Source organism: Zonotrichia leucophrys, chromosome 10 (assembly GCF_028769735.1).
Source record: "Zonotrichia leucophrys gambelii isolate GWCS_2022_RI chromosome 10, RI_Zleu_2.0, whole genome shotgun sequence".
NCBI lineage: Eukaryota > Metazoa > Chordata > Aves > Passeriformes > Passerellidae > Zonotrichia > Zonotrichia leucophrys.
This window is the reverse complement of record NC_088180.1, coordinates 10728009-10752680: the sequence shown is the minus strand read 5'-3', so window position 1 is coordinate 10752680 and position 24672 is coordinate 10728009. Positions and strand designations below refer to the sequence as shown.

At 43.0% G+C, this 24672-nt stretch overlaps 1 protein-coding gene across 3 annotated transcripts in view; it reads left to right on the top strand.

Moving 5' to 3' along the window:
• Positions 1–23637, top strand: part of HOMER2 (homer scaffold protein 2) — a 58921-nt gene extending 35284 nt beyond the window's left edge. The window contains exons 3-10 of one of the 3 annotated variants that reach the window (XM_064722129.1): positions 1877–2008; positions 8827–8919; positions 10014–10040; positions 10184–10323; positions 11833–11989; positions 14115–14225; positions 16218–16298; positions 17048–23637. In XM_064722129.1, the coding sequence (XP_064578199.1) occupies positions 1877–2008; positions 8827–8919; positions 10014–10040; positions 10184–10323; positions 11833–11989; positions 14115–14225; positions 16218–16298; positions 17048–17236 (930 nt within the window). In that variant the 3' untranslated portion in view covers positions 17237–23637. Of the gene's footprint in view, positions 1–1876; positions 2009–8826; positions 8920–10013; positions 10041–10138; positions 10324–11832; positions 11990–14114; positions 14226–16217; positions 16299–17047 lie in introns of all 3 variants that reach the window. The other 2 variants (XM_064722128.1, XM_064722131.1) reach the window with 2 other exon arrangements.
• The last annotated feature ends 1035 nt before the right edge of the window (positions 23638–24672 follow it).

Below are 24672 nucleotides of genomic sequence, written 5' to 3'. Positions count from 1 at the left end.
TTCTACTCAGGGTCAGCTGTCAGTGAGTGAAACTTTTGCCTTTCAGTCAGACTGGTCACTTTATTTTTTTTCTCCCCCAGATGTCTAAGTTGATAGGCACAGCAGGACTGAAATAATACTTTCTATCACTTGAAATTTCTGGGAAGTTTTTAGTTTTAAAAATAAATTCTGTAACTTAGGAAGCTAGACGTTTTCAAGTGGTTCACCTGTCTGATGTAAGATTTTTTTTTTTAAAGCAGACATATACATATAGCACTTTCTTTAAAGTTTCTGGAAAGCACCCTGAATTTTGGGGTTGGTGGTAGCTTTTCCTCCTGTTCTTTTGCCTCTTTATACCATGCAATCCTTGTATTATCACAGTCCCTTTGCACTGTCAAACCCCTACATAAACCTCTGATTTTCTTTCAATTTACATTACTGAAATGACATTTAGATTTTATGTTGGCTGTTCCTATGGCACAGCTTAGCTGGAGGAGAACACCCCTGGGCAGCTTTGCTCCTGCCTCTGCCTGTGCTCTGTTTGTTCCCCTGCAAAGACATTTTCAGGGCTACACTCACCTGTCTTGATCCTTCTGGGGAGACTTCCAGTGGTGGGGAATGGCAGAAAATCATAGGTTTGTTTGAAAGTGATGATGCAAAAGGAGGGAAATAAGTTGGGCAATTTTTAAAAAAGCAAATGAAAGTGTCAGCACAATGGTCTGAAGTCAGGGAGGGGATAGAAGCAAGGAAGGATCTTCCTCTGGTAAATTTATTTTCAAAATTCACACTTTTTGCTAAATGTAAATGATAGCCTAGGAAAAAACTGCTTGGAATACACAGTAAATGATGTTGCCAGGATACTTCCTGATCATGTTAATTAAACTGTCCCACAGATTGGGCTTAATTACTGCATAATTTGCATTTTGGAAATGATGGTAGGCATTACTAAAGAAAGCTCTTGTTCTGCTAGCAGAAAGAACATTGTACATGAATTAATTTCCAGGGGAAGAAGTCGCCAGACTAATATAATGGTGTTGCTTGAAAGTAAAGTTAAGATTTTTGATAATGAACTGACACATACCTCATTCCTCTTAGCAAGATGACATTTTATATTTGTTCCACTAAGTTCCTCAGAGGCTTCATCCACCAGCCTTCCTCTTGTTGGCTATTTCTTTAATTACAAGAACCACTGTTGCTTTCAGGGTTGCTGGTGATGAAGCAGATATTAGTTAACATGTGTAAAAATGCAAAATATTTGTTCCAAACCCCAAATCTGATACTGCATATGCATTGCTGGTGATGTGCCTCATCACCCTCCCAAGTTAAACTCCCTGTTAAGCTATCAGCTTCTCCTTGTCTTGCTTTTTATTGGCTGGCTTTGTTTGAAACTTCTGATATGTCTCTGGTTTGAAACTCCTGATATGTCATGCTGCCTGTGGAGGGCTGAGGACAGATGGGAAAATGCAGAAATATCTCTGTGCCCTTCAGGTCTGAGTTCAGGTGTTACTGGGGGTGCCCTGCCTGGAGGCCTCAAGCAGACAACTCTTGGGGCAGTGGCTGTGTGGTTTCCTAGTGCTAATAAAAGGATTTTGCATCTGCATTTCTGCCAGGGTAGTTCTGTGCCTCCTGACCCTGCTTTGAGTTCAGTGATGTTCCTGCAGCCACGTTTAACTGCAGGGCTGTGATGGGACTTTAAAAAACAAGACAAAGCACCAGAACTCCTGCAAGAATGAAGACAAGAAAACAACTGTTTTATTTTGGAAAAAAAAGTCTTCTGAACACAGCAATTTCCCAATTTAGACTGCTAATTGCTTTGCATGATACCGTTGCTAGGATATGCATTTCCGATGTGACTTGCATGTTTTAATTCAATTTTTTTTGTTTGCTCTGTGACCAGGTGATCATAAACAGCACCATCACCCCCAACATGACCTTCACCAAAACATCACAGAAGTTTGGGCAGTGGGCAGACAGCAGAGCCAACACCGTGTTCGGGCTGGGCTTCCCCTCCGAGCAGCAGCTGACAAAGGTAACAGGGCTCACTGCAGGGTACAAGGGCTCTTTGCTTATGGGAAATGCAGCCTGGCACATCTCCAGAGGTAACAGGGCTCACTGCAGGCTGCAAGGGGTGTTTGCTTCTTGGAAATGCAGCCTGGCACATCTCCAACCTGTGTGTTACTGCAGGTCCTGCTCAGCACTGCAGGTCGCCCATCTCTGGAATTCCAGAATTACCATCCCTGGAATTACCAGAATTACCACCTCTGGAATTCCAGAATTACCATCCCTGGAATACCAGAATTACCTTCCCTGGAATTACCAGAATTACCATCCCTGGAATTACCAGAATTACCATCCCTGGAATACCAGAATTACCACCTCTGGAATTACCAGAATTACCACCTCTGGAATTACCAGAATTACTGTCCCTGGAATTCCAGAATTACCATCCCTGGAATTACCAGAATTACCATCCCTGGAATTACCATCCCTGGAATTCCAGAATTACCATCCCTGGAATTACCAGAATTACCACCTCTGGAATTACCAGAATTACCATCCCTGGAATTACCATCCCTGGAATTACCAGAATTACCACCTCTGGAATTACCAGAATTACCGTCCCTGGAATTCCAGAATTACCGTCCCTGGAATTACCAGAATTACCGTCCCTGGAATTCCAGAATTGCCATCCCTGGAATTACCACTGCCTGTGGGTGGCAGTGAGTGCTGCTGCAGGGGATGAGTAGCCAGGGAGAGCTGATATCAGGCTTGCTGACAAAACTGCCTCTGCATTAGCACCTCATCCTGAGTTTGGTATGAATGAAACCCTTCCCTGGACTAGGATCTGGGTGCATTAGCAGGCTTGGAAAGGCTAGAGCAGCCTCTTGTTCTGGATAAGCAGCACCTGAAAATACTCCTGTGTCACTGGAGTGGTGGTCTTGACAAGTGCTTATCGAGCAGCTGAGATGATTGTTTGTTCAAAAGCCCCACTTATCTCACACATACTTGACTCCTGAGGCATTGGCTGCTTGGCTCTGGGCTTCATGAGTGACCTCAGAGGGTGTCCTTGGGCATGCCACAGCCTCTCAGGCTGCTGTGCTCTCCTTGCTTTAATAAGAAAAGGATCAGGAGAAGAAGGTGTTTCTTGTGGTATCTAAAGCAGCAAAGGCAGAGCACTGCACTAGAAGGACTTCCCCATCAAGGGAGTTGTTATAGGAATTTATTTTAGTAAGGCTGCCTTAATAAGTTTTTGCATTTTCTAGAGAATTGCATTTTTGCAAGTGTTTCTTAAAAGTTATTTTAATTTTCATATGTTAAATTATTTTTGGACTTGGGATGCCCATGGCATTAGTCTGTTCTTCAGGGATGATAAAGGCATGATGTGCAAAGTTGGTTTAAAAATGAGTTGCTGGAGATGGATATGTTTTATGATGCTTACTGGGGTGTACAGGACTGCTCATTTCACCCATGCATTTTCTTCACACCTCACTTGGGAGTAGAGAAGGATTAAAATGGACCTAGGGAATAATTTCTTTTACTAACAGATAAACATATATAATAATGATATAATGCAAACCTTTGGACACTGAATGGAGAATTAGCCCCTCTGGATAGCAGTGTTTAATCCTGGATTACTGCAGTTACACCTCTGTAATGTGACAGGAGTGCCTCAGTGGCAGACTGGGGCTGAACTTGCACCCTGTGCCACATGGAGCAGGTGCTGCTGGGTCTGGCTCAGGAGAAGAGAGGTAAATAATGAAATAAGGCACTGGCTTCACTCTAGTAAGGCAGGGGGTACATTTGGAGGACTTTGCACCCTAATCTGAGAAATTTTACCATGTTCTGCAGACCTTATCAAACACACTTAGAAGAAATGCGTTGCTGATATCAGCTCGTGTTCATGTGGCCAGTCTAGAGCCAGTGTGAATAACCTGGTTTGTTCATGTGGGCACAGGGGCACCACCCCAGCTGTGTTTCTTCCCAGGTCATTTTGTACATTTGTTTGCACTGCATGATCTGCTGAAGAGCCCACTGCCCAAAATGCAACCTTCTATGTGCATGAAAGGCTTTCCAAATCAGCAGAAAGTCTTTTCTGGTCAGAATGTTGAGAGGGAGTTCAAGGAGGGTACTTCCAAAAAAAGCTTGAGATGATTTTTTAAAAAAGAAAAAACCCCAAACTCTGACAGTTATCTAGCTGAAAAATATAGGAAAGCCTGTTTTATTATCACCATGTAAAGCAATGGGACAAAGACACTTCTTTATTGTCTGTGCTTCTCAGTTTAATTATTGAGCCATTAGTAAGCAAGATCAGAGTTGAGAGTGAGATTACAGCTATATAAGTGTACTGGGAATAGTAAAATCAAGTTTCATTTTATATTAATATCATTATGCTCTTATAAAATATATAAATTAAAGCTTGCCTATTTTACAGGAAATAATTGAAGTGCTTAGTCAGGAATTGGAAGGGCACACTAAAACCTCCCTAAACCAGAGATCAATAGCCCTGGCTTAAAATACATATAAATAAATAAAGCTGAAAAATGTCTGTTGAAAGCAGCGGAAAATAATGAGGCAGGAGAAGAGGTTAGCATGCCTAAAATTGCCTGCATTTTAAAGTATATTGCTTGGCCTAATAAAAGATATTGCCTCATTCTGATGCTTTGCTTCTCTTGAGATACTTCAAGCATTAATCCATACCTGTAGGGAAAAGCAGTTCAAATTAAACATGAGCCATTAATGAAAACTGCATTCTGTGACCCAGTAACCTAATTACCATTCCCATTGATTGAGAGAATCCCCGGGCTTAGGGCTGGTGTCCTACTCAGGGTCCTGTTCCCCTTCTGTAGGAGCTGCTGACCCTCCTTTCCCCACCCTGTGCTCAGAGGGGTCTCAGGGCATCATTCAAATGTTGTTTCATCCAGGGAGGAATCACAGAAAGTGACAGCGTGTGTGGGGTGAGCAGGCAGGGCTGGTGCTGCTGGCAGTGCTGAATTTTGCGCACCAAGGGCTGAATTTTGCACACCAAGGGGTTAAGGAAGATTTCTGCTCTCCTTCAGGGTGCCGTGTGTGAGGAGCTGCAGGTATCCAAGGGCACAGGGACAAAGATTTACACGGGTGAGAAACCCAGTAAAGCCAGACTCTGCACATCATAAAGCAGCTGCCTTTGGCCCCTGGGAAGCCCTGGACTTTATTTCTCTGCACATTTTGTGTGCCAGTCCCTGCATTGCAGGGCAGAGGCTGCCCCTGTCTCGGCACAGCCCTGGTGCAGCTGGGATCAGAGCTGGGCATGCCCTGGCTGGGACACAGCAAATCACTGGGCACTTTCTGGGGTGAAAAGTCTTGTTGGGAGCCCCTGTGCTCTGTGCTGATCCCAGGAGAGCCACAGGAAAAGCAGGAGTGTGCTGTGGGTCATGGCACAGCACTGCTCCCCCGGGGCTGTCACATCACCCAGCCTTCTGCAAACCCAGGGGGAAATGAAATATTTATGAGCCTGCTTTGGGTGGGAGCAGCTGTTTCATCTGATACTGGCACAATTTGTCAGTAGGAGACATAAAACATAATGCCAGACCAGGAGCTTAAAATTTATGCGTACAAAATCATGCTTTTTAATGTATAAAATGCTAAGGAGCTCTATTTGAATATATATATATATATTTCTCCTGGTGACAAACTGACTGTAGATTTGAACAGCCTTTCAATAATTTGTGCAATGCACAGTAGCATCCTCGATTCCCCATTAAATTTCACTGGCCAAGACTCCTAATCAAGCAGTGCTCATAGCTGCAGCTTCCTGGCCAAAGGGCTGCACAAGTGTTGGTGGCAGCAAATCTTCTCCATGATGCAGCTTAGTCACAGTCCTGGGGCAGGGGAAGGCACATCCTATAATCTATGATGGATTATTGGGGTGGGATTCGGTTGTCATCTCTCCTACTCCAGTTTTTGTGGGGTTTTCTTGCTGATTTTGGGAACTTTGCCAGAGGGCAAGCATGGACCTAAGGAGAAGAAACGTGATGAATTCTTGTAGTTGGTTTTGGGTATTTAGATTTTCATTGCCCCTTGAGACCACACTTACCAAGTTTTCATTTACTGAGCACACTTTTTATTAGGAATTTGACATTCATTAAGCACTCCCTTTTTTTGTAATAGTTTGATGGCTCAAAGTCAACGTAGATCTTGGAGGTGGAGCATGATTTTGTGATATTAATTGTCAATTATTTGTGTTGGGGCAGAAGCAGTTGGTTACTAGAGGGAAATGTGATTTCTCCTGGTGCTTTGTCTGTGCCACACTGTTGGACAGCCTCGAGCCCTGGGTGGCTCCAGAGCCTCCTGCTCTGCTCCTGCGCAAGGGATGCTGCAGAGCTGGGGCTAGCACTGCCCCTCTCAGAGCAGCAATCACTTTCTCAATGCAAATGTGTTTAATACAAGTGTTGTGAACTAGAGACATGACTGATATGGTTTATGCAATGAGGTCATTATTGGGTTAGTATTGAAGATTAGCATTGCTCAATCATATGCAATTTTTCATTATGGAAATGTGGGAAAATGTCCTTTTCTTCCCAGCTCACATAATTTTTCACAGCAGTCTCCTGTGTGCTTTAGGAAGATAGCTGCAAAAATAAAATTTGATAGATCACTTCCAATTCTTTTTGTCTGTTCATATTTCGTATCGTCCATGAAGAACCCTCATAAATTTTTCATACATAAGATGAAGAGATTTATCATAAAAGAGAAAGATTTATTGTAAATGACAGACTCAAAACAGCCTTACACTATCCACAAGAAACACAAATGCAGAACTTACTGTTGATATAATATTTTAGAAATAATCAGCTGGTTATAGCTGCTCTGTCACAGCAGGAGAGACGCTCTGTGTAAAGTTAGAGTTAAATCACTAAAGGCACGAATGTAATGTGGTTGTTCTTAACGATCTGTGCAGTGCTGGAGAGGCAATCAAGGCATTTGTGCATGTAGTGACTGCAGTGCCATCAGCTGGAAGTGCTGCCATCCCAGGGCTGGCTCCTTGCATGTGCAGTGCCAGCTCTGGGGCAGGAGAGCTCATCCCACAGCTCCATCCTCACCCCAGCCCTGCATGTGCAATGAAAGCTGTGGGACAGGAGAGCTGATCCACAGCTCCATCCTCACCCCAGCCCTGCCCTGCATGTGCAATGCCAGCTCTGGGGCAGGAGAGCTGATCCACAGCTCCATCCTCATCCCCAGCCCTGCCCTGCATGTGCAGTGCCAGCTGTGGGGCAGGAGAGCTGATCCACAGCTCCATCCTCACCCCAGCCCTGCCCTGCATGTGCAATGAAAGCTGTGGGGCAGGAGAGCTGATCCACAGCTCCATCCTCACCCCAGCCCTGCCCTGCATGTGCAATGAAAGCTGTGGGGCAGGAGAGCTGATCCACAGCTCCATCCTCACCCCCAGCCCTGCATGTGCAGTGCCAGCTCTGGGGCAGGAGAGCTGATCCACAGCTCCATCCTCACCCCAGCCCTGCCACTCACCTCAGGGTGCCCCCACAGCATCACTCACCTGCCAGAACGTGCTCATCCCTGGGGTGTAACCATGGTGTGTCTGTGTGGGTGTTGGAAATTGCCATTTGTGTGTGTTACACGTGTAAATCCAGATTTCCTTTAGACCAAATGGAGAAGATTTGTTTAATCAGTCTCTACAGTGCAAATTTTACTGAGGGAGCATGCTAAATACCTGCTGTAAATCCAAAGTTAGAAGGCAAGATTGCTAAGTGGATAATGTTTCTTTCTATTCTTCAACTGTAAATTTGGATGGTTTTTTCATGCTTTTATTTACAGTTTTTTCATAAGTGTTCTGAATTATCCAAGGGTATAATGGCAATCCTTTTGTCACAAACAAGTACATCTGTTTATATTTTTACTTCTAAAGTGTCTTGCCTTTCTAGCATTTCAAATTTCTCAACATACAGGCAAGCAAGACCAAGCAGTGTTAGCTGAAAGATAAAATTACCAATTTTTATAGTGGATACATCATAATTTTTAAAACAAATTATGCATTATACTTTTTTTTCCATCTTTGAAATCCTCTTAAAATTTTAAACACTGTTTAAAGTGTCTGAAGCCCTGCAACCTTGACTGGCTGTGATAATAGTTGTATTTCAAAAATGCCAGGCTGGCTTTGGAGGAGATATCCTACAGCAACTCACAGATGTTGGGATTGTTACCTTCCATCTTTATCTTTCCTTTCCCTCACCTCTCCCAGTTTGATATATCCCTCTTACAGGAAGCATTCAAGCCTTTATCTGAAGTCTTCTACCTTTATTGTTGAAAGTAATAAGAAAATTAGAGCAGGAAAGCTCTGGTTTTGTACAACTCCATCATACATTGAGATCTACCTTCTTCTCCTTTTTGCTATATCTTGAGAATCCCTTGCTTACCTCCTGCAGATGAACTTATTTGCATTCTTTAATTGAATTCACTTGCTCTTAGGAATAGAAGACATTGATACTATTTTTATCCAAACATATGTCTCTAATACTTTTGTCTTTAATACACTGTCAACACCAAGGGAAACAGACAAGGGGGAGGAAATAAACAGAACCAAATCAAACCAGGAGACACCAACAGTTCCTTTTCCTCCATGGGCTTTTACTGTGCTTAGCCAGAGTTATAGAGATGCTACTCTTTTACAAACACCTACGCTTCTCTTGGAAGAACTATCCTTCCAAAGAATTAAAATGTTTTCTCTTGCCAAAAATTCTAAATTAATAAAATTAGTTGTTCACTTTTGGACATCTATACCATATGAAGATAGCAATCTTAATGGCTTAATAGATGATAAATCATGTTGATAAATATCTTTCATGCTTTTTGTAGTTTGCCGAGAAGTTCCAAGAAGTAAAAGAAGCTGCCAAACTTGCAAGAGACAGATCTCAAGAGAAAATTGAAACCTCAAGCAATCATTCACAGGTTAGTAATTTAGCTTTAATACCTGTACATATACAGGATAAATAATTTAAAGTTAAATTTTCAAATGGACTGTGCCAGCTTCTGGCAGCCAGATTCAAGTATATAAAATGGAGATTGCTGAAGGTAATTGTCAGCTGCTGGACATTAGCATTGTCACAGGAAGATTTTTCATCCATCCACGCTCTTTACTTTCATTTAAATCTAATTTTTTCAGCAGTCCTTGAGCTGTTACAACTTTTTTAATAACAGACAAAGCTATACATCCTTTGATTTGTACTGTTAAACAGAGTTTGAGTCACTGGGAAGTCAGACAGTGTAGTGCTTCAGCAGACAGTAAATGAGATCCATCAATATCCTTCTTTGTCATCTGTCCCACCCACTCCTGTGGCATTTGCTTTGCCTGGCTTTGTGTCCAGTGTTCCCTGGGCAGCTGTGGTGTGGGAACAGGAGGGTTTTAGGGGTGTTGGAGGAAGCCTGTGTTGTAAATCTGCACAGAACCCTCTGCTGGGAGCATCCTGGTGCCACCAGTGCCCAGCAAGGTCTGGATTTCTACAAGCTGGAGAATTTGAGTGTGGTCCCAGGCTCTCTGCGGGGCTGGCTGTATTTTCATGTGCATTGCTTTAGTGAGAGTGGGCCCTGCTCAGCAGGTGTACCTGGCCTGGGCTAGTGTTTGGAGGAAAGTTAGACAGATTTTGATCAGAGAGGAATTCAGAAGAATGATCAGAAAAAGCTGCTGAATGGTTTTAGTGTTGCAACCACCCCCATTTGTGGGGCCCACAAATATCAATCTGAGTGGCTGATTTTGGACACTCATTTTGTAAAGAATTTTGTCATGGTCTTTGTAGTTCTCTTTGTTTGTTCTCTGTTGGTGGTCAGCACCAAGCAGTGTGTCAACAGTATGTCTTTGTAGGAGCAGTACGATTTTTGTTTGTTTGTTTGTACTTTGTGTGTAGTATTGTTTCATTATCTTAAAAAAAACCAAACAACTTTTGAAAAACACAAGCCTTATCAAGGAAAAAAAGCTTTTTAAAAGTTTTGAACTCTTTAAACTTCCATTTGTGTATCACTGTAATTTTTTCATTCTTTTTAAACAGACCAGCTTTGCAGCCAAGATGAAAAGGGTATGTGTGTGTTACTACAGTTCTGCCAGGAGAGCCGAGGTCTCAGCCAAGTGGTGTGGGATCAAGATTACAAAGAGATTGGTGTTGTGGTCTTGCAGGAGGTGCAGGAGACACCCAGTGTTGGTTTGTGTGTTGTGCTGCAGGAGTCTGGACGGGAAACGCCCTCCTCCACCCGAGCGTCAAGCGTGAACGGCACCGACGACGAGAAGGCATCGCACGGCGGCCCTGCCGAGGCACATCTCAAATCTGAGAATGATAAATTAAAATTTGCTCTAGCCCAAAGGTGAAGTTCCTGTAGAACATAAATTGCATTGGAAAAGTGTGTGCTGTAATTATCCGATGGATAATGATATTAACAGAAATTATTCAGATTGTAATTAATTTGAAATGGTGCTGCAGAACGGATAAATGGACAGATTTTAGCAAGTATCTCCTGGTATCCAGTTGAGAAATATTTCCCATTTCATTTATTTCTGATTAGTTTGTGAAGAAATAAGCCCTCTTTTATTCTGCTGATGCCAACTCTTATAACCATCTTCTTTCAGGAAGTTTTAGAACTACAGAAATAACATTAAAGCCATAGGGGAGCAATTGCTGCTGATAACATGTGAAGCCAATCTGTCTTTGAGTTTGCTGCACTTACTTTGATGAAAATAGATATGGATATTTAAAATTATGAAAGGGAATGAACTCAACCATAAAAAGTTGAAGTGAGAAGTATAATTTCATCAGAGTGCTTGGAAATCTTAGGGGATATTTCTAAATTGTGGACAGAGCCCCTTGAAATCACATTTTTTGCTATTTGCTTTGATAAATAATTTGGAAATGCTGAGAAGAGTAATTTGCAGCTGTAGTGAAAATACAGGCGTTGCAATATGCAAAGTTACAACATTAAAATAGAGTAATTCTCTATTGGGATCTTGCCTTGTCTGCCTCTTGCATGTGAATGTGTATCTGTGAATGGAAGGAAAATCTAACAAGATCAAGCTACTCTTAAAAAAGTATTTAAAAAACAAAGCATCACTGTAAGCAGCATTATCCAGTGAGCAACTCAAGGTTGCATATATTATGTTTGAAGTACTACTTCTCTCTTTATTGACATTTCAGTAGCTTAACCTGCTTCAAACAGTAATGTGAGCTCATTCCTCTTGCTGAAGACACCTCCACAGGCAGGCAGCAAGCAGCACACAGGGAGTTTCAAAGCCTTCCTCCCATTCACCCTCTAATCTTGTGCTCTGTGCTGCAGCTCAAAGCTTTGGGGAATGAGTAGTTTAATTCTGCAGCATTATGTAACACTTTTATAGTTAAGACTCAGCATTAAAATAAATTCAAATATAGATCATGTCAAGCCCCTGAAATGTTCCATTTGGAGTTGCTGTGCCATCTGCAGATGTGCAGAGTGGCTGTGCTGCAGGGCTGCAGGTGCCCAGCCCCAGGTGCTGCAGCCACACAGCTCAGGGGTGCCAGGGACCTGTCAGGGTGAGACCCCTGTGTGCAGGTGGGCAGCTGGACCCTGCAGCCTGCTCTGGCAACAGGGCTTCAGTTCCAGACACAGGCACTGCTGCTGGAGCTGGTGGATCCCTTTGTTTTGACAGAGGCAGTCAAATGAAGGCTTTTGTTCTCCATAGGAATGTCATGGCTAAAGGCAATTCCACACATCTGAGTGCTCTTCCTCCTATTGCAACAAATTAATGGTGAACTCTCCGCCGTGGGGGAGTTTGCAGGCAGGTAGAGAACAGCAGCTCACAGGGACACAAGGTGAAACCAGCTCATGGTGTCCTGTTTTCCTCAGTTCATCCAACGTGAAGAAGTGGGAGACGGAGCTGCAGTCGCTGCGGGAGAGCAACGCGCGGCTCTCCACGGCCCTGCAGGAGTCGGCGGCCAGCATCGAGCACTGGAAGAAGCAGTTCTCAGCCTGCAAGGAGGAGAACGACCAGCTGAGGGGCAAGGTAGAGAACAAACCCACAGGGGAGCTGCCCCTCCTGCCAGCTGCTGCCACCAGGGCTCTGCTCTGGGGTCTCTGCAGCTGCTCGCTGTGTGTGCTGGCAGGTGGAGCTGGCCTGTGAAAGGGGATGGATGGGGGGCTCAGGCAGCTGCTGCCCTCTGCACACAGCAGGCAGGAGGGAGCAGAGGAGCTGCTGCATCACCTGAAGCTCCCTGAGTCAGGATTTGGGAGACTGGGTGTCAGCAAGGCTCTAGAAGTAGGACTGCTATTGCATATCCCTGTCAAAGCTCACTCAAATACTGCCAGATATGGATGAGCAGAAGGCAAAGTTGTGGCCTGGCTGCCCACAGGAGCCCAGCCTGGGAACCAGTCAGGATTAGAAGCAAATCCCAGCAGTGTGCAGGGCAATGAGGATGTGAGTTATTTCCTCAGCACTGTGGGCTGTGAGCTGGGACCTCCAGCACTAACGCCTGGCACATCTCATGCAGAAACTTGCCAACAGGCATCATCAAAAACCTTTCCTCTTCATTACTGAGCACATCTCTCAGTTGTGTAAGATGAAGGGTTAGCAATAGCTACAGCAGAGAACAAGTCAGAAATCTGTGAAGGTTTAGAGTAATCATCAGTACCATCTCAGATAATGCTGTGCTATCTGCAGCAGCCCCTATGGGCACAGGGGATCCTGGGCATGGGGATCCTGGTTTCCATGAGTGCTGCTTTTGCAGAGATATTTTCACCCTATTAATCCTAAATGCTTTTGGAAAAGCTGCATCCTTTTCTTGCTGTTTAGATGGATCACTGGGGCATTTGAAGTTGAGATCAGTTTGTATCTGTCTGGTGAGGATATTTTTTTGTTTAGTGCTTGCTTTTGAAGAGGGAAGGAATTTCGTGTCTTTTTGTGTGTTGGTAGGCTGCAAGTAGTATTTTGGTGTTGGAGGGAGTTTGGATTGTTTGTTGGCACTGAAAGTCCTTGTGGAACAGCACCCTTTTTTCTGAGGCCAGCATTCACTGTTTATTCACTGCTGTTCTAGGGTGAATGGTAATGCCAAGATCAGACCAGAGCTGTATTAACTGATATTACATTATCAAATTAATATTAGATGTTATATGATTTGGGTTCCTATATCCAGTCTGTTGTGGATAGGGGAGAAGTGAGGGACTGGAACAGTGTGTTATGGGAAAATATAATCATTTTCAGGGTAGTTATTTCCCTTTCTGTACTGTTGCAGGGAAAACTTGTTCTCATCAACACCTGCCACATCCCAGTAGCTGCAGTAGAAAAGAGGAGATTATTAAAGCACCACTGCTCTTGCTGCCTCTGCAAAGTCCCCATGCTGGTGACCAGGCTGTGCAGCAGTGCTGTCTGTATAATGTGCTGAATTTCTCTGTGCAGGGAGGTTTTCTGAGGTTTTTCCCCAAGTAGGTTCCTTGCTCAGTGCTCACATTGCACCACTGCAGTGCCCTGGGAAGTTCCTTCTCCTTTATTAATTGGGTCAGAGTTTTTTGCATATTGCTCTACCTTCAAATGAGGGAAGTTATAATCCCAAAGCAACATGGAGCTGAGAATTAAAGTACATACTTTAATGAGCTGGTCCATTGGCCTGTGGGAAGTGCATCTCCTGGGAGCTGAGTCCAGAGCTGGCAGCAGGAGCTTTGGAGAGAGCAAAGCACATCCCTGGGCGAGAGAACAAAGCTGCAGATGTTGCTCTGAACTGCTTCTCCCCACAAAGTTTTGATGTTGTGTCCCTCAGACACCAGCTAGAATAATAAGCCACCCCCAAGAGATTTCTTATCCTAGTGTGTTAAGAAAAACCATTCCTTGTAGCCTTGTGTTGGTTTCAGAGGAGTGAAGTGCAGATTTTATCCCCAGTTCCACTTATTTTAGCAGCCCAGTGTTTTGTGCATTCCTGAGTTACAAGAGAGACTGTAAGAGAGAATAAATACAGAGCCAGGGTTTCCTAGTGGATGTGTAAATTGACTCTTTTGAAGGAAAGAAGTGATAATTTGGTTGCAGTGAATCAAATGCTGTGATTTAGGAAACAGATCCCATGTCCATTTCATCAGCTGTGTTCTGCCCCAGATTTTCAGAAATTTGAAAAATTTCACCTAATGTCTGACGTTTCTTAAAGATTGAAGAACTGGAGGAACAGTGCAATGAAGTAAACAAAGAGAAGGAAAGAAATGCACAGTTGAGTAGACGTCTCCAGGAACTGGAAACAGAACTTCAGGACAAAGAGCTGGTGAGTGCCCTGGACACAGAAATGGCACTTTCATGTTTGAGTGGGACTGCCTGCTTCTCTCCTTGGGTGTAGATTTATGGAGTGGCTCACCTGCCCCAGAAGCAGCCTGATGTGCTGCAGTGTTGCCTGTTTCCAGGTTTTCCATGCACAGTCCCTTGTTTGGGAGTGTTTCTCCATCCAAATTCCATGATGTGTTATGTCCTGTGGCTGCACACTGTAATTTGGCAGGGGTTAGAAAAAAAAGATGCTTTTATGTACACAGCACTTGTCCTTGCAGAAGAGCCAGTGGTGAAACTTGGTGCCCAGTGCCAGACAGATGTGTGCTGAGAACAGATTCATTTGACTCTGCCCGTGCCAAAAATTCCTGTAGGCATCAGGATTGCCATTAAAAAGACATCATTTAGAAAATAATTTGGCATTTGAGTAACAAATCCTGTTTCTTTTCTGGATGGCTCATAGGTTGCAACTTTGCTGATTTATGGTCTCACTCTGATCTCAGGACTAATGCCAGGAGTGAGAAATTCAGATTCATGTTGAGTACCCCAGTTTTTGACATTACAGGGTGTTAATTATTCTAAGGAGGATGATGGCTTGGACCCCCAGAATAGTGGGGAAAATACTGAGAAGCTCTTTTTTTTTCCCATTGTCACACTGACCAAATGCTCTGAGCTGGCTGAAGAAGAAAAGTAAAGTTTGCCAGTGCAGTAAAGTTTGCCATGTTGCCATTACAGCATCTCTGCAATCTCTGGTGCTCTTAAAACCTCTGCTGTTGAAGGGGTTTTGTGGTGCTAGGAGGAAATAGTTTAGGGAGATGGATTTTGATACACTGTCATAAATACAGTGTTTTTCAGCTCTTTATTTCAAAGGAAATTGTAATGCTGTCTTCCCAGGCTTTCTGTGGCAGTAGCATACAGAACAGCCCATATTCTCTCCTAGAATTCTCCTCAAGGTTCACTTTCTACTCTACCAAATGAACCAGAAAATTGATCGACTTGTGAATTTTACGAGCCTGTCTTCCGTTTACACTGAAAATACACTAATCTGTTTTAAAAATTCATGCTTACATTAGCATGTTCTCAATTAGCTCTAAACTACCCATAAGTAATCTTTCATGGCCTGGAATCCATGTGCTGATGGCATTGCCATGTAGGAGCAGCTGCTGAAACCCTCCTGGTGCTTGTGCACCAGGTGGTTCCTCCCCAGATGCACATCTCTGATTCTGGACAAGGCTCCAGTGGGGAGCAGGGTCAGATGCTTTGCACAAGCCCAGGTGGTGCAGGGGAACACCCCTCTGCATTCTCTGGGGGTCATCACCTACAGGGGCACTTTCTGGAGGAGGATCTTGCACTTGTTTTCAAGTCAAGCTGTCCTAATTTCCAACAGAGACATGGATTCCTACTGTTGCTTTTTCCATTAACTCCCTCCATCAGGTCTGCCCAGTTTGGGCAGTGAGGCCAGAACCAAACACAGATTTTGGGGAGGGGGGAGGTGGTGGTTCTCAGAGCTGTGCCATGTTGGAAAGCCCATCACATCTGTGTGCTGTAATAATGTCTCTCTGTGTGCAGCTGGTAAAACCACTGGCCTTTTATCATTTTTGCTGTCGTATGTCATTGAAATAGTCTAATTTGCTCTTTGCTACCATCTATAAATTGCTTGTAGCATTACAGCCATTCAGATGTCTCTGGTATTTAATACATCTTTTGCATAGTTACATGGTTTAGTTTAACATTTTATTAATAGAATTCATGGAATTCATGCAAAAGATGGGATTACATTGCCTGTTTTAGAAATGCAAAGTAAAAAATTTAGTGAAAAAATGTATTCTTGTGGAAAATTAGCAATTTTAGAATGCAGGCAGGTTATTTTGATTATTTTCCATCCAAATACTGTGCAGAATACAATAAAATATGCAAAGCCATTTCATCTTTTCAGATTTTCATTATGTTTTAAATTGAAGCTTGCACTAATATTTTTTCTTTTATGTTTTCAAAGGAACTGGAAGAGCTCCGAAAGCAGGGTGAAATTATACCAGAGCTAATGTCAGAATGTGAATCTGTATCTGAACAATTACAGGTACAGTTAACAGTGAAATTAGTTTCAAAATAGTTGGTACCTTTCCTTGACTTTTTTTTTTCGTTGCAGCTGTATGCAATGAAAAACTATTCAAACTTCAGTGTTTCAAGGCAAGAGAAGTCCAGTTTGTAAAAACAAAAAATGCTGATTACATGCAAAATGCACAGTGCCATTCCCAGCACAGCAGTGATGAAATAGCTCCACTGCAGACATTGGTTTGCCTGGGATCATGGAGCATCCATCTCCTGCAATTCCAGGCTATATCGGTAAAATCCAATCAATAAATAAGCCATCAGGCCAAGCAGAATTAAAAAAAAAATACCAATAAATCCCAAAGTGCTGAATAAAGCAACTTTATTCCTCAGACAGTATTTCCTAAGTTTGTTTTTCAAGGTTAAACCACCATAGATAATTGTGTATGTAATTGGTGGCACACTGTCTAATTCTGCCACTGTAGCAGTGACACAAATGTATGCACAGTTCACGTTTAAATCCAGCTGAATTTGAAGATATCACCCAAATGACAAAGTCTGATGCAAAGCATCTTTTCCAGTTAATCTGTGTCCTTTCCTGTGTGGGTTTTTAATCTGACACGCTCCTGTCACTTGCTCTCAGAGGTGCTTATGTTAATCAGTTTACGAAGTTGGAGCAAACTCTCCCAGCCCAGCTGCCATTTGTTGCTTTAATTTATGAAATGCTGCTCATCCCTCTTCTCTATGATTCATCTCATTGTCCCTTTTGTCTTTAAGGCTGCTGAGAAAAAGAACAAAGATCTTGAAGAGAAAGTCAGAACGCTAAGGACAGAAGTCGAAGAGAACAAACACAGGCAGACCAACCTTAAAACTGAATTAAAGAATTTTTTAGATGTACTAGATGGGAAGATAGATGAATTACATGATTTCCGACAAGGACTGTCTAAACTTGGGGTTGACAATTAGATGGCAATAGATCTTTTTTGTAATCTAGGGTCTGGATGTTTGATGTTTTTGTTGATCCCAAACGTGTGTTTTACAAAATATAACTAGAATGTTCCACTTGTTTGCATTGGTTTTGTACATAGAGCCTGAAAATTTGCTGTGGGTTTTTTTTTGGTGGGTTTCTTTATTTTTTTGTTTGTTTATTTACCAAACCAATCATGCTGCTCACTGAGTTCTGTTGACATTAGAAACTTTCTATATTGCTGCTCTGGCTTTGTGGGGTTGGGAACAGGTAGAGGGTTCTGTCTCAGGAATCTGGAACTAGATCTACCTTAAAATGAATATGCAGTTAGCTGTTGCAGGGAAATTTATATCTTTCTTAAGGGCTGTTGCAACCATAGAAACAGAAAAGAAGTCTTTTTCTTGTCTGGACTATCAGCACTCTTAGCAGAATTGACTTTATTCTGTGGTGGAGCAGAGAGATTAGCTGGAGCCCCTGCAGTTTGTAAAATGTGCCTGTGATGAACTGCAGTCAGGAGAATCACTTCTCACAGATACCAGGATCTTTAGGGACCATGTCAGTCAGGCCCAATTCAGCCAAAAAAATGCAGTGGATTTCAGATAACCTCTGATGGAGGTTTTGTGTGCTTGCCTGTACCCATAGAGCACAAAGTCAACAATGCAGAAATGAGTTCCAGCTCTTGAAGTCTCACCAGTCATGGGAACAGCTTCTCTTGCTTGGCAGCATCACCTCTCTCTGGCCTCCAGTTCTGAACCCATGTAATCCATCATTATGTGCATCTCTGAAAAATGCCCACCTGAGTCTGGGGACCAGGTATTTATTTTAAAAAGTGATATGTTCCTGGTTTGCACAGGGCTCATGCCCCTCTGCATGCAGCTTGATTGTTGTTGGTCTGCAGCAGTGAGGAAGGAGAAATGGATCTGAAAAGCATCATCAGGTCACTGGAAGGTGTTGCTCAGAAACAAATTTCTGCCCAAGAGACTGGCAGGGCAATGGCCATGGGAAATTAAAGTTCTTTCCTAGAATTTCTGCATTCTCTTGCAGTAGGGTAGGAATTAGTCACCAAGTTAGGTTGTACCAAAAAAAACCCTCAACCCCAGAGGCAGAAATGCTCTTTTATTCTTGAACTGATTATTCAGCAGCTCTGAGAGTGTGTTGAGAAATTCAAGGTCATTCACCATGGCCTTCAGTGAGAAGGAAGTTCAGTTCATTACAACCAGGGATGTAAAAAGGGAGGGAGAGGAGAATCCAGCCCAAGCCTTGCTCTTTCCCCAAGGAATTCCTTCAGCTTCTTTCTCTTCTTTCTCCATAACCTGTATTGAGAGTGTTTAATTAATTAATTAATTCAGGAAAGTACTTCTGTGCCTATGACATTGTAATTTGCTTCATTCAGACAACAGTTTGGCTAAGCACTGTTGTAGTGCTTGCCAGCAGGGACTGATATAAACTGGCCATGCTTTCCTTGGAATTCCAGGGCTTTTTCCTTTTTTTGGCACATCTTGATTATTAAAGTGACCTTTAAAAGAAAGGTGGGTTGTAGATGAAACATGCATTGAATACTTTTTTGCAGATGAATGTATAATCCCCGAGGTGGACATAGGATCTGCAATTGTCCCTTGAATTTTCATTTCATCTCACTGTTACATTATCTTCATTGCCTGTTTTTTAGAATGGACTTTGAGTATTTTTGCTTTTACTCCTTTGAAACAATGGATGTAAAGCTAGGACTTTTCATAACCATTATGACCATTTACATCTCTTTTTTAAAAAATTGATTTAGGCTGTTGATATTTAAAAATAAAAATAAAAATCAGGTACATAGCATGTAGGCGTGTGAAAATTAGACTTTGCCAGCATGGAAGATTCAACAGTTGCATAATGTGGGGTTAGATCAGACTTCTCAAAATTGAAAATGACGTCAGCAACTGTGTGGTTGTGCACAAGTAGTCTCCATTTTTAGTCTTTTTATTTGATAGAAAGTCAAATATACACCATAATTTAGCAGGCAGCTCATCCTGCTTCTCCTCTCCTCCCATGCTGCTTTTTGGTCTCTGCATCAGCTGGGAGCCACAGGATAACACAATTAAGAGCTGCAAGCAATACTGGCAGCCAGGGCCCTGCTCCTCCCAGTGGTTCATTGCTTTTGCACCAAGGACCCTGCCCTCTCTTCCTTTTCCTGCTGAGTGATCTTGGGGCTTCTCTGTTTGTTTTAACACAAACTGTTTTTAACACGATGCTGGGCAAAAGGATGCAAAAGACTCTGTGAAAAAATTACATGATCTGGTTTAATCCAGACCTTTGTTTTCCACTTTAGTCAGGTCTGTCTCAGATCCAGTTCATTAGGAATGTATTAAGCCACTCTTAAATTGCAAGAGAAGTGTTTCCATGGGATTGCATCGATTAAACAGATGGAGTTTGATGGTGGCACATTAAGCCAGTGCAGAGCTGTGTCACAGGCAGTTATTTCTGGGTGCCTAGTGCCCACCACAGGAGCAGTGGAGAGTCCTTAAAGAAATCCTGCCCTGTCTCTTCTGTCTGCCCCAGATGTGTGTATCACATATCTGCTATTGCTCTGATGTTGGGTCCTTAGGGATGCCTGTACACAGCTTTATGCTGTGGGAAATTCTGTCCTTCAAGCCTCCAAGGGCTTGTTATAATTGCCTTCTTTCTTTTTCCTTCCCAACAGCAGTAAGCTGAGAGCTTCTGCTTATAATCACTTAAACTCCCCAAAACTCCATCTCTCTTAAGCTTTCCATCTCCTTCCTTGGATTTTCCTCTTCAAGAGAAAAAAAAGAATGGCAGTGCATGCTCTCAGGAGTGTTTGGGCACCAGCTGTAGCTGCCCTCTCTGGCCTGTCCCTGTCCCTGTCCCCAGCCCAGGGCACCGATGGTGTCACACACTGTGTATCCCTTGGTGCTGTCTGGTGGCCCAGCACTAACCCCTGTGCCAAACTGGGAGCCTCCCACTGCTCCTCTGGGGCTCCTCCCAGCACTGAAATGCCTCCTGTGTGCTGATGGGAGCCCCAGGGCAGCCAGCTTTCCCCCAGCAAAATGCACACGCCATGCTGTGGATGCACTGGCCCTCCTTTTGTGCACAGCTGGAATTTCGTCTGTCCTATGGGCACCCTGAGTTCAGCTGGCAGACACCTGCTTAGGGATTTCCCTAAACACTGCCAGGGCCAGGAAATACTCATCCCTGTCCAAGAGAGGATCTGCAGAGCTTGGTTTTACTTGTTACACAGTGCTGGGCTGATCCTGGTCTCCCTGTGCCTGTCAGCAATGCCTTGGTCAGCGCTCTGCTCCCACCCAGCCTGAGCACATTTACAATTCACAGGGGCTGTGCCTCACCTTGGGTACAGCCATGAGTTCCCTTTCTGAGTTCCCTTTCTGGACACAGGTTTCTCCCTCTGAGTGGTTTTTATGGCAGGATCTCTCCTACCTCACTTACATGGTCTTTCCTTGACAAAGGACGTGGGTTTCTGTCAGCTGCACCCCAGGGTCCTGCCACACTCCATCCTGCCTGCCTGGCATCTCAACCTGGTTGTTCCAACAGGAAAAATCTGTGCTGGCCTCCTGTGGCACCAGGACAGAGTGTGACTTGCTGACCTCTGGGTGTGATGCTTCTTTGAGGTGGTGTTAGAGCTGCTGAATAATGCCAGGGTTTGAGGGGTTTTGACAAAATGAGAAATAAACAGGTGTACCCTGTGTTACATAAAAGCAAAAGTGACATAAAAAATAGACAGAGTTATTTTCAAGGGGAAAGAATATTCCATTAGATATATTATGTCACTTTTTGGAAAAAGACCTTAGTCTCATATTAGGAATAAATTATTTCAAAATGAAAAAATGGAAATTTGTTGCACAGCTCAGAATAAAGAAGATTAACCTTTTTGGGGTTTTATTTCTTGGCTGAATATTTCTTTGCCAATTCTGACTCAACTTCACAAGTAGTTCTGTTTGGCCTAGAAGTGCATTTTCAGCAAATGCAGCACTTTGCAGTGCTCTGTCTTCATTGGTGTCTCCTTTACTAAGTGAGCTCACTGGAAGAAAACTGTATTTTCTTTAAGAAATTCAACACCACCTGTCCTTTTCTGTATCCAAGCATTCAAAAGATGTACTTTCTAAAAACAGCTTTACACTGGGTTCATCTGTGGCCAGACAACAAATATTATTTAGACATTATCTTTTTTTCTGGACAAACGCCTGATTTGGTTTTTATGTGAGTGATTTAGGGAGAACAATTTTTTAAAGCTGCTCGTTGGATTAAGGTGAGCAGGAGGGATTTCTGCTGTCCCTGCCCTGCCATTGTCTTACAAGGGTACCAGCCAAGGCACTCGTGGTGCTCCCCTGCCCTGGCCAGTGGCTGCCCAGTGGCTTGTTGGGCACAGGGAACCCTGGCAGCAGGGCACAAATTGTCCAGAGATTTCTGTTCTCTTCTCTGTGCTGTTTATTTTTTTTTTCCCAAGTCTTCATTTCTCTTCCTTATTAATTTTTTGCCGCCTTTGGCTGCGCCATAAGTGACAGAAGGAAAATTCCCTGCTACTGTCACCACCTTGCAGTGGTGGGAGTTTCTCAGCTCTTCCTTAGGCTCTTCCAAAGAGTTATCTTGGCAAAACTCTTCAAAGCATCAGTGGTTTGTAGGGAATATAGTGCTGTCTTCCTGAGGCTCTGGATTAACAGAGATAAAACCCCTGTCAGGGTGAAATGCCTCCCTCAGCTCAGTGTGTGCCCGGGGCTACATCTGAAGGGAAAGGGTGTAAGGGGAGGCAGCAGCAGCAGCATTTTTTTTTGCTATTATTTCAGCAGAGATTTCAGTGAAAGATGTGCTCTGCCCACGAGCTCTGGATGGCCACACTGATCCACCGCCCCCCTGCCTTTGTCCAGGCAGTTTCAGGCTTGTCAGGCCTGTAAATATCAGAATTTACAGCATATCACACGGGGGGGTGGCAGGGCAGCACAGCTGGGAGAGCAGTGCAGCCACGGCTCTGGTTATGGTCAGGCACTTCCAGCCAAAAACAGGAGAAGCTGTTCCTGTCCCGCAGGGCTCAGCAGGAGCAGGGACCTTGCAGAAGGGCAGAAACAACTTTTGGGGGCTGAGGGGAAGCAAGGAGCCCCAGGCTGGGCTGGCAGGCTCTGGTTGTGGGCATCATTTAGCAAAAAACAGAAAGCTACCCTAAAGTCATTTTTCTTTCCATGGATGGTGCTCAGCAAGCACCTGTGTGTCAGGCAAAGCCATCCACAGCCACAAGGTGAATCAGACACAGGCAGAGAGCCCCAGCTGCCCCACAGCCTGGCCAGGGATGCTGTGCCGTGCCCCAGGAGCTCAGCAGGGCTTTGGGCTCGTTGTTGGAATGTAAACCTGACGTGAAGTTTGCACATCTTAAATGCCATGCTCTGCAGCAAATGAGAAGTGAAACAGAGTCAGGAGATGCGTGATAAATGTGATGAAGGTGCTTCCAAAGGAGGGCTCTCCTGCAGGCTGTGGGCAGAGCTGGTCCTGGCCAGGAGGGCTTTGCTTGCATCCCTAGGGATGTTGGATGTCCAGCCTTTGATTTTCTACTGTGTTTTATGTTTGCTCTTCTTCTTTTTTCTTCTTTTTTTTCTTTTTTTTTTTTAAGCAAGTAGCCTGAACATACAATCTTCAGATGAAGGTGCCTATACTTCCAAAAATTTTATATGCACATTTTGAAAGTTAGTTAATTTAGTTACCTAATAATAATGGTACATAAAAGAAAGGCACTTGAGAAAAAATTGTCTGCTATTGTATTTTTGTTTGGGTTGGGTTTGTTTGTTTTTTTAACACTGGTCAGCAATAATTATTTTAGCCATATACTAGCTAAAAAGACTGATAAGCAAGATTTGTGAACTAAGCTTCTAAGTTTGCAGGATTTTGATTAACCTGGGTGTTTGATGAGGAAGCTATGCTCAGTAAAAGAGTATTTTGCAGCATTTAGATGTTTTCATTTAATTGCCTAATAGTGATCATGAACATAATATTCTATAAATCTCATCATGAATGACAAACAAAGCACATCGTTTTTAACATGAATATATCCCTTGTAGTTGAAAGTTCTGAGAGTGTACTAGTGTGGTCTGCTATACCAAAATATTTAGGTTATTATGAGGTTTTAGTACTAAAGATAAACATACACCCTGTTTTTACTGTTTCAAGTAAAGTTTAGTGAATGACAATTTGTTGATATACAACTGTGGGAAAACACTGCAGTGCTCTAAATGTATATTTTTATTTGGGTTTATTATATTTAGTATATGTTTCAATGAAAACTGAAGTGTTTACTACAGTTGGATCATTGTAAAAACATCTCTTACCTCATTTTGTCTGCTGTAAAAAAGTACTATCCTCTTTTTTTTTCTTTTTTCAAATTGACCATAGACAGTCAATGTTAATATTTAGACTCCTAGTAGCAGTAAATGCTGGGTTTTATATCTATAAAATGAAAACTTGATTTTTTTCTTTATGAACTTATTATATAACTTTGTGATTTTTATCTGATTTTATTGTAACATAAAGTTGTTTTATGTAAAAATATATAGTTTAAGTAAAATCTATTGTCTCACTGTCTTCATTTACTTCAGAAAATGGATATCTTTGAGGCTGCAAGAGTGAGCTCAATGGAATGCTGTCCTTTGATCAGAAGAATGTGATTTTGGTCTGTATGTGTGGTATCAAGATTTGGAAATTTCAAGAACTCTTTTTCAAGTGGTGGAGCTTTAAAATGTTTGTCTTGGTTCATTTTGTTCCATTAGCCCAGTCAGAGGGGGTGCAGGATCAGTGGTACTTACATGACTGGAAAAGGAGAATTTATAAATAATTGGAGATGAAATTTTGGATTTATTGAGAGGCGTATTGTCAGGAAGAGGCTTTTTGTTGCCCTGTTTGGGGTTTGGTCAGGGCTGAAAACCCTCCTGTGATTGCTGTAAGTGATGCAGCTTCTCCTGGTGCTGTCCCTGGAGGAGTCACCTGGGACTCAGGGTGAGGCTCTGTGTTGGAACAAGGGATGTTTGGGCAGCTCTGCAGCACAGGGCAGTTATGGGAGCCCTGGGGTGAGGCTGCTCTGTCACAGACACATTTGATGAAAAACCCTTTCCTTAGGACTTTTTCTCCTGAGAAGCTGAGAAGCCTCAGAAATGAGATATAAACAATGATTATCTGCTGCTGTGGAATGCAACAGGTGCATCTGTGATTGGTCTCATGTTATTGTTTCTAATTAATGGCCAATCACAGCCCAGCTCTCCGGACTGTCTCGTCAGTCACAAGCCTTTGTTATCATTCTCTTTCTATTCTTAGCTAGCCTTCTGATGAAATCCTTTCTTCTATTCTTTTAGTGTAGTTTTAATATAATATATATCTTAAAATAATAAATCAAGCCCTCTGAAACATGGAGTCTCTTCCCTCATCCTAAGACCCCTGTGAA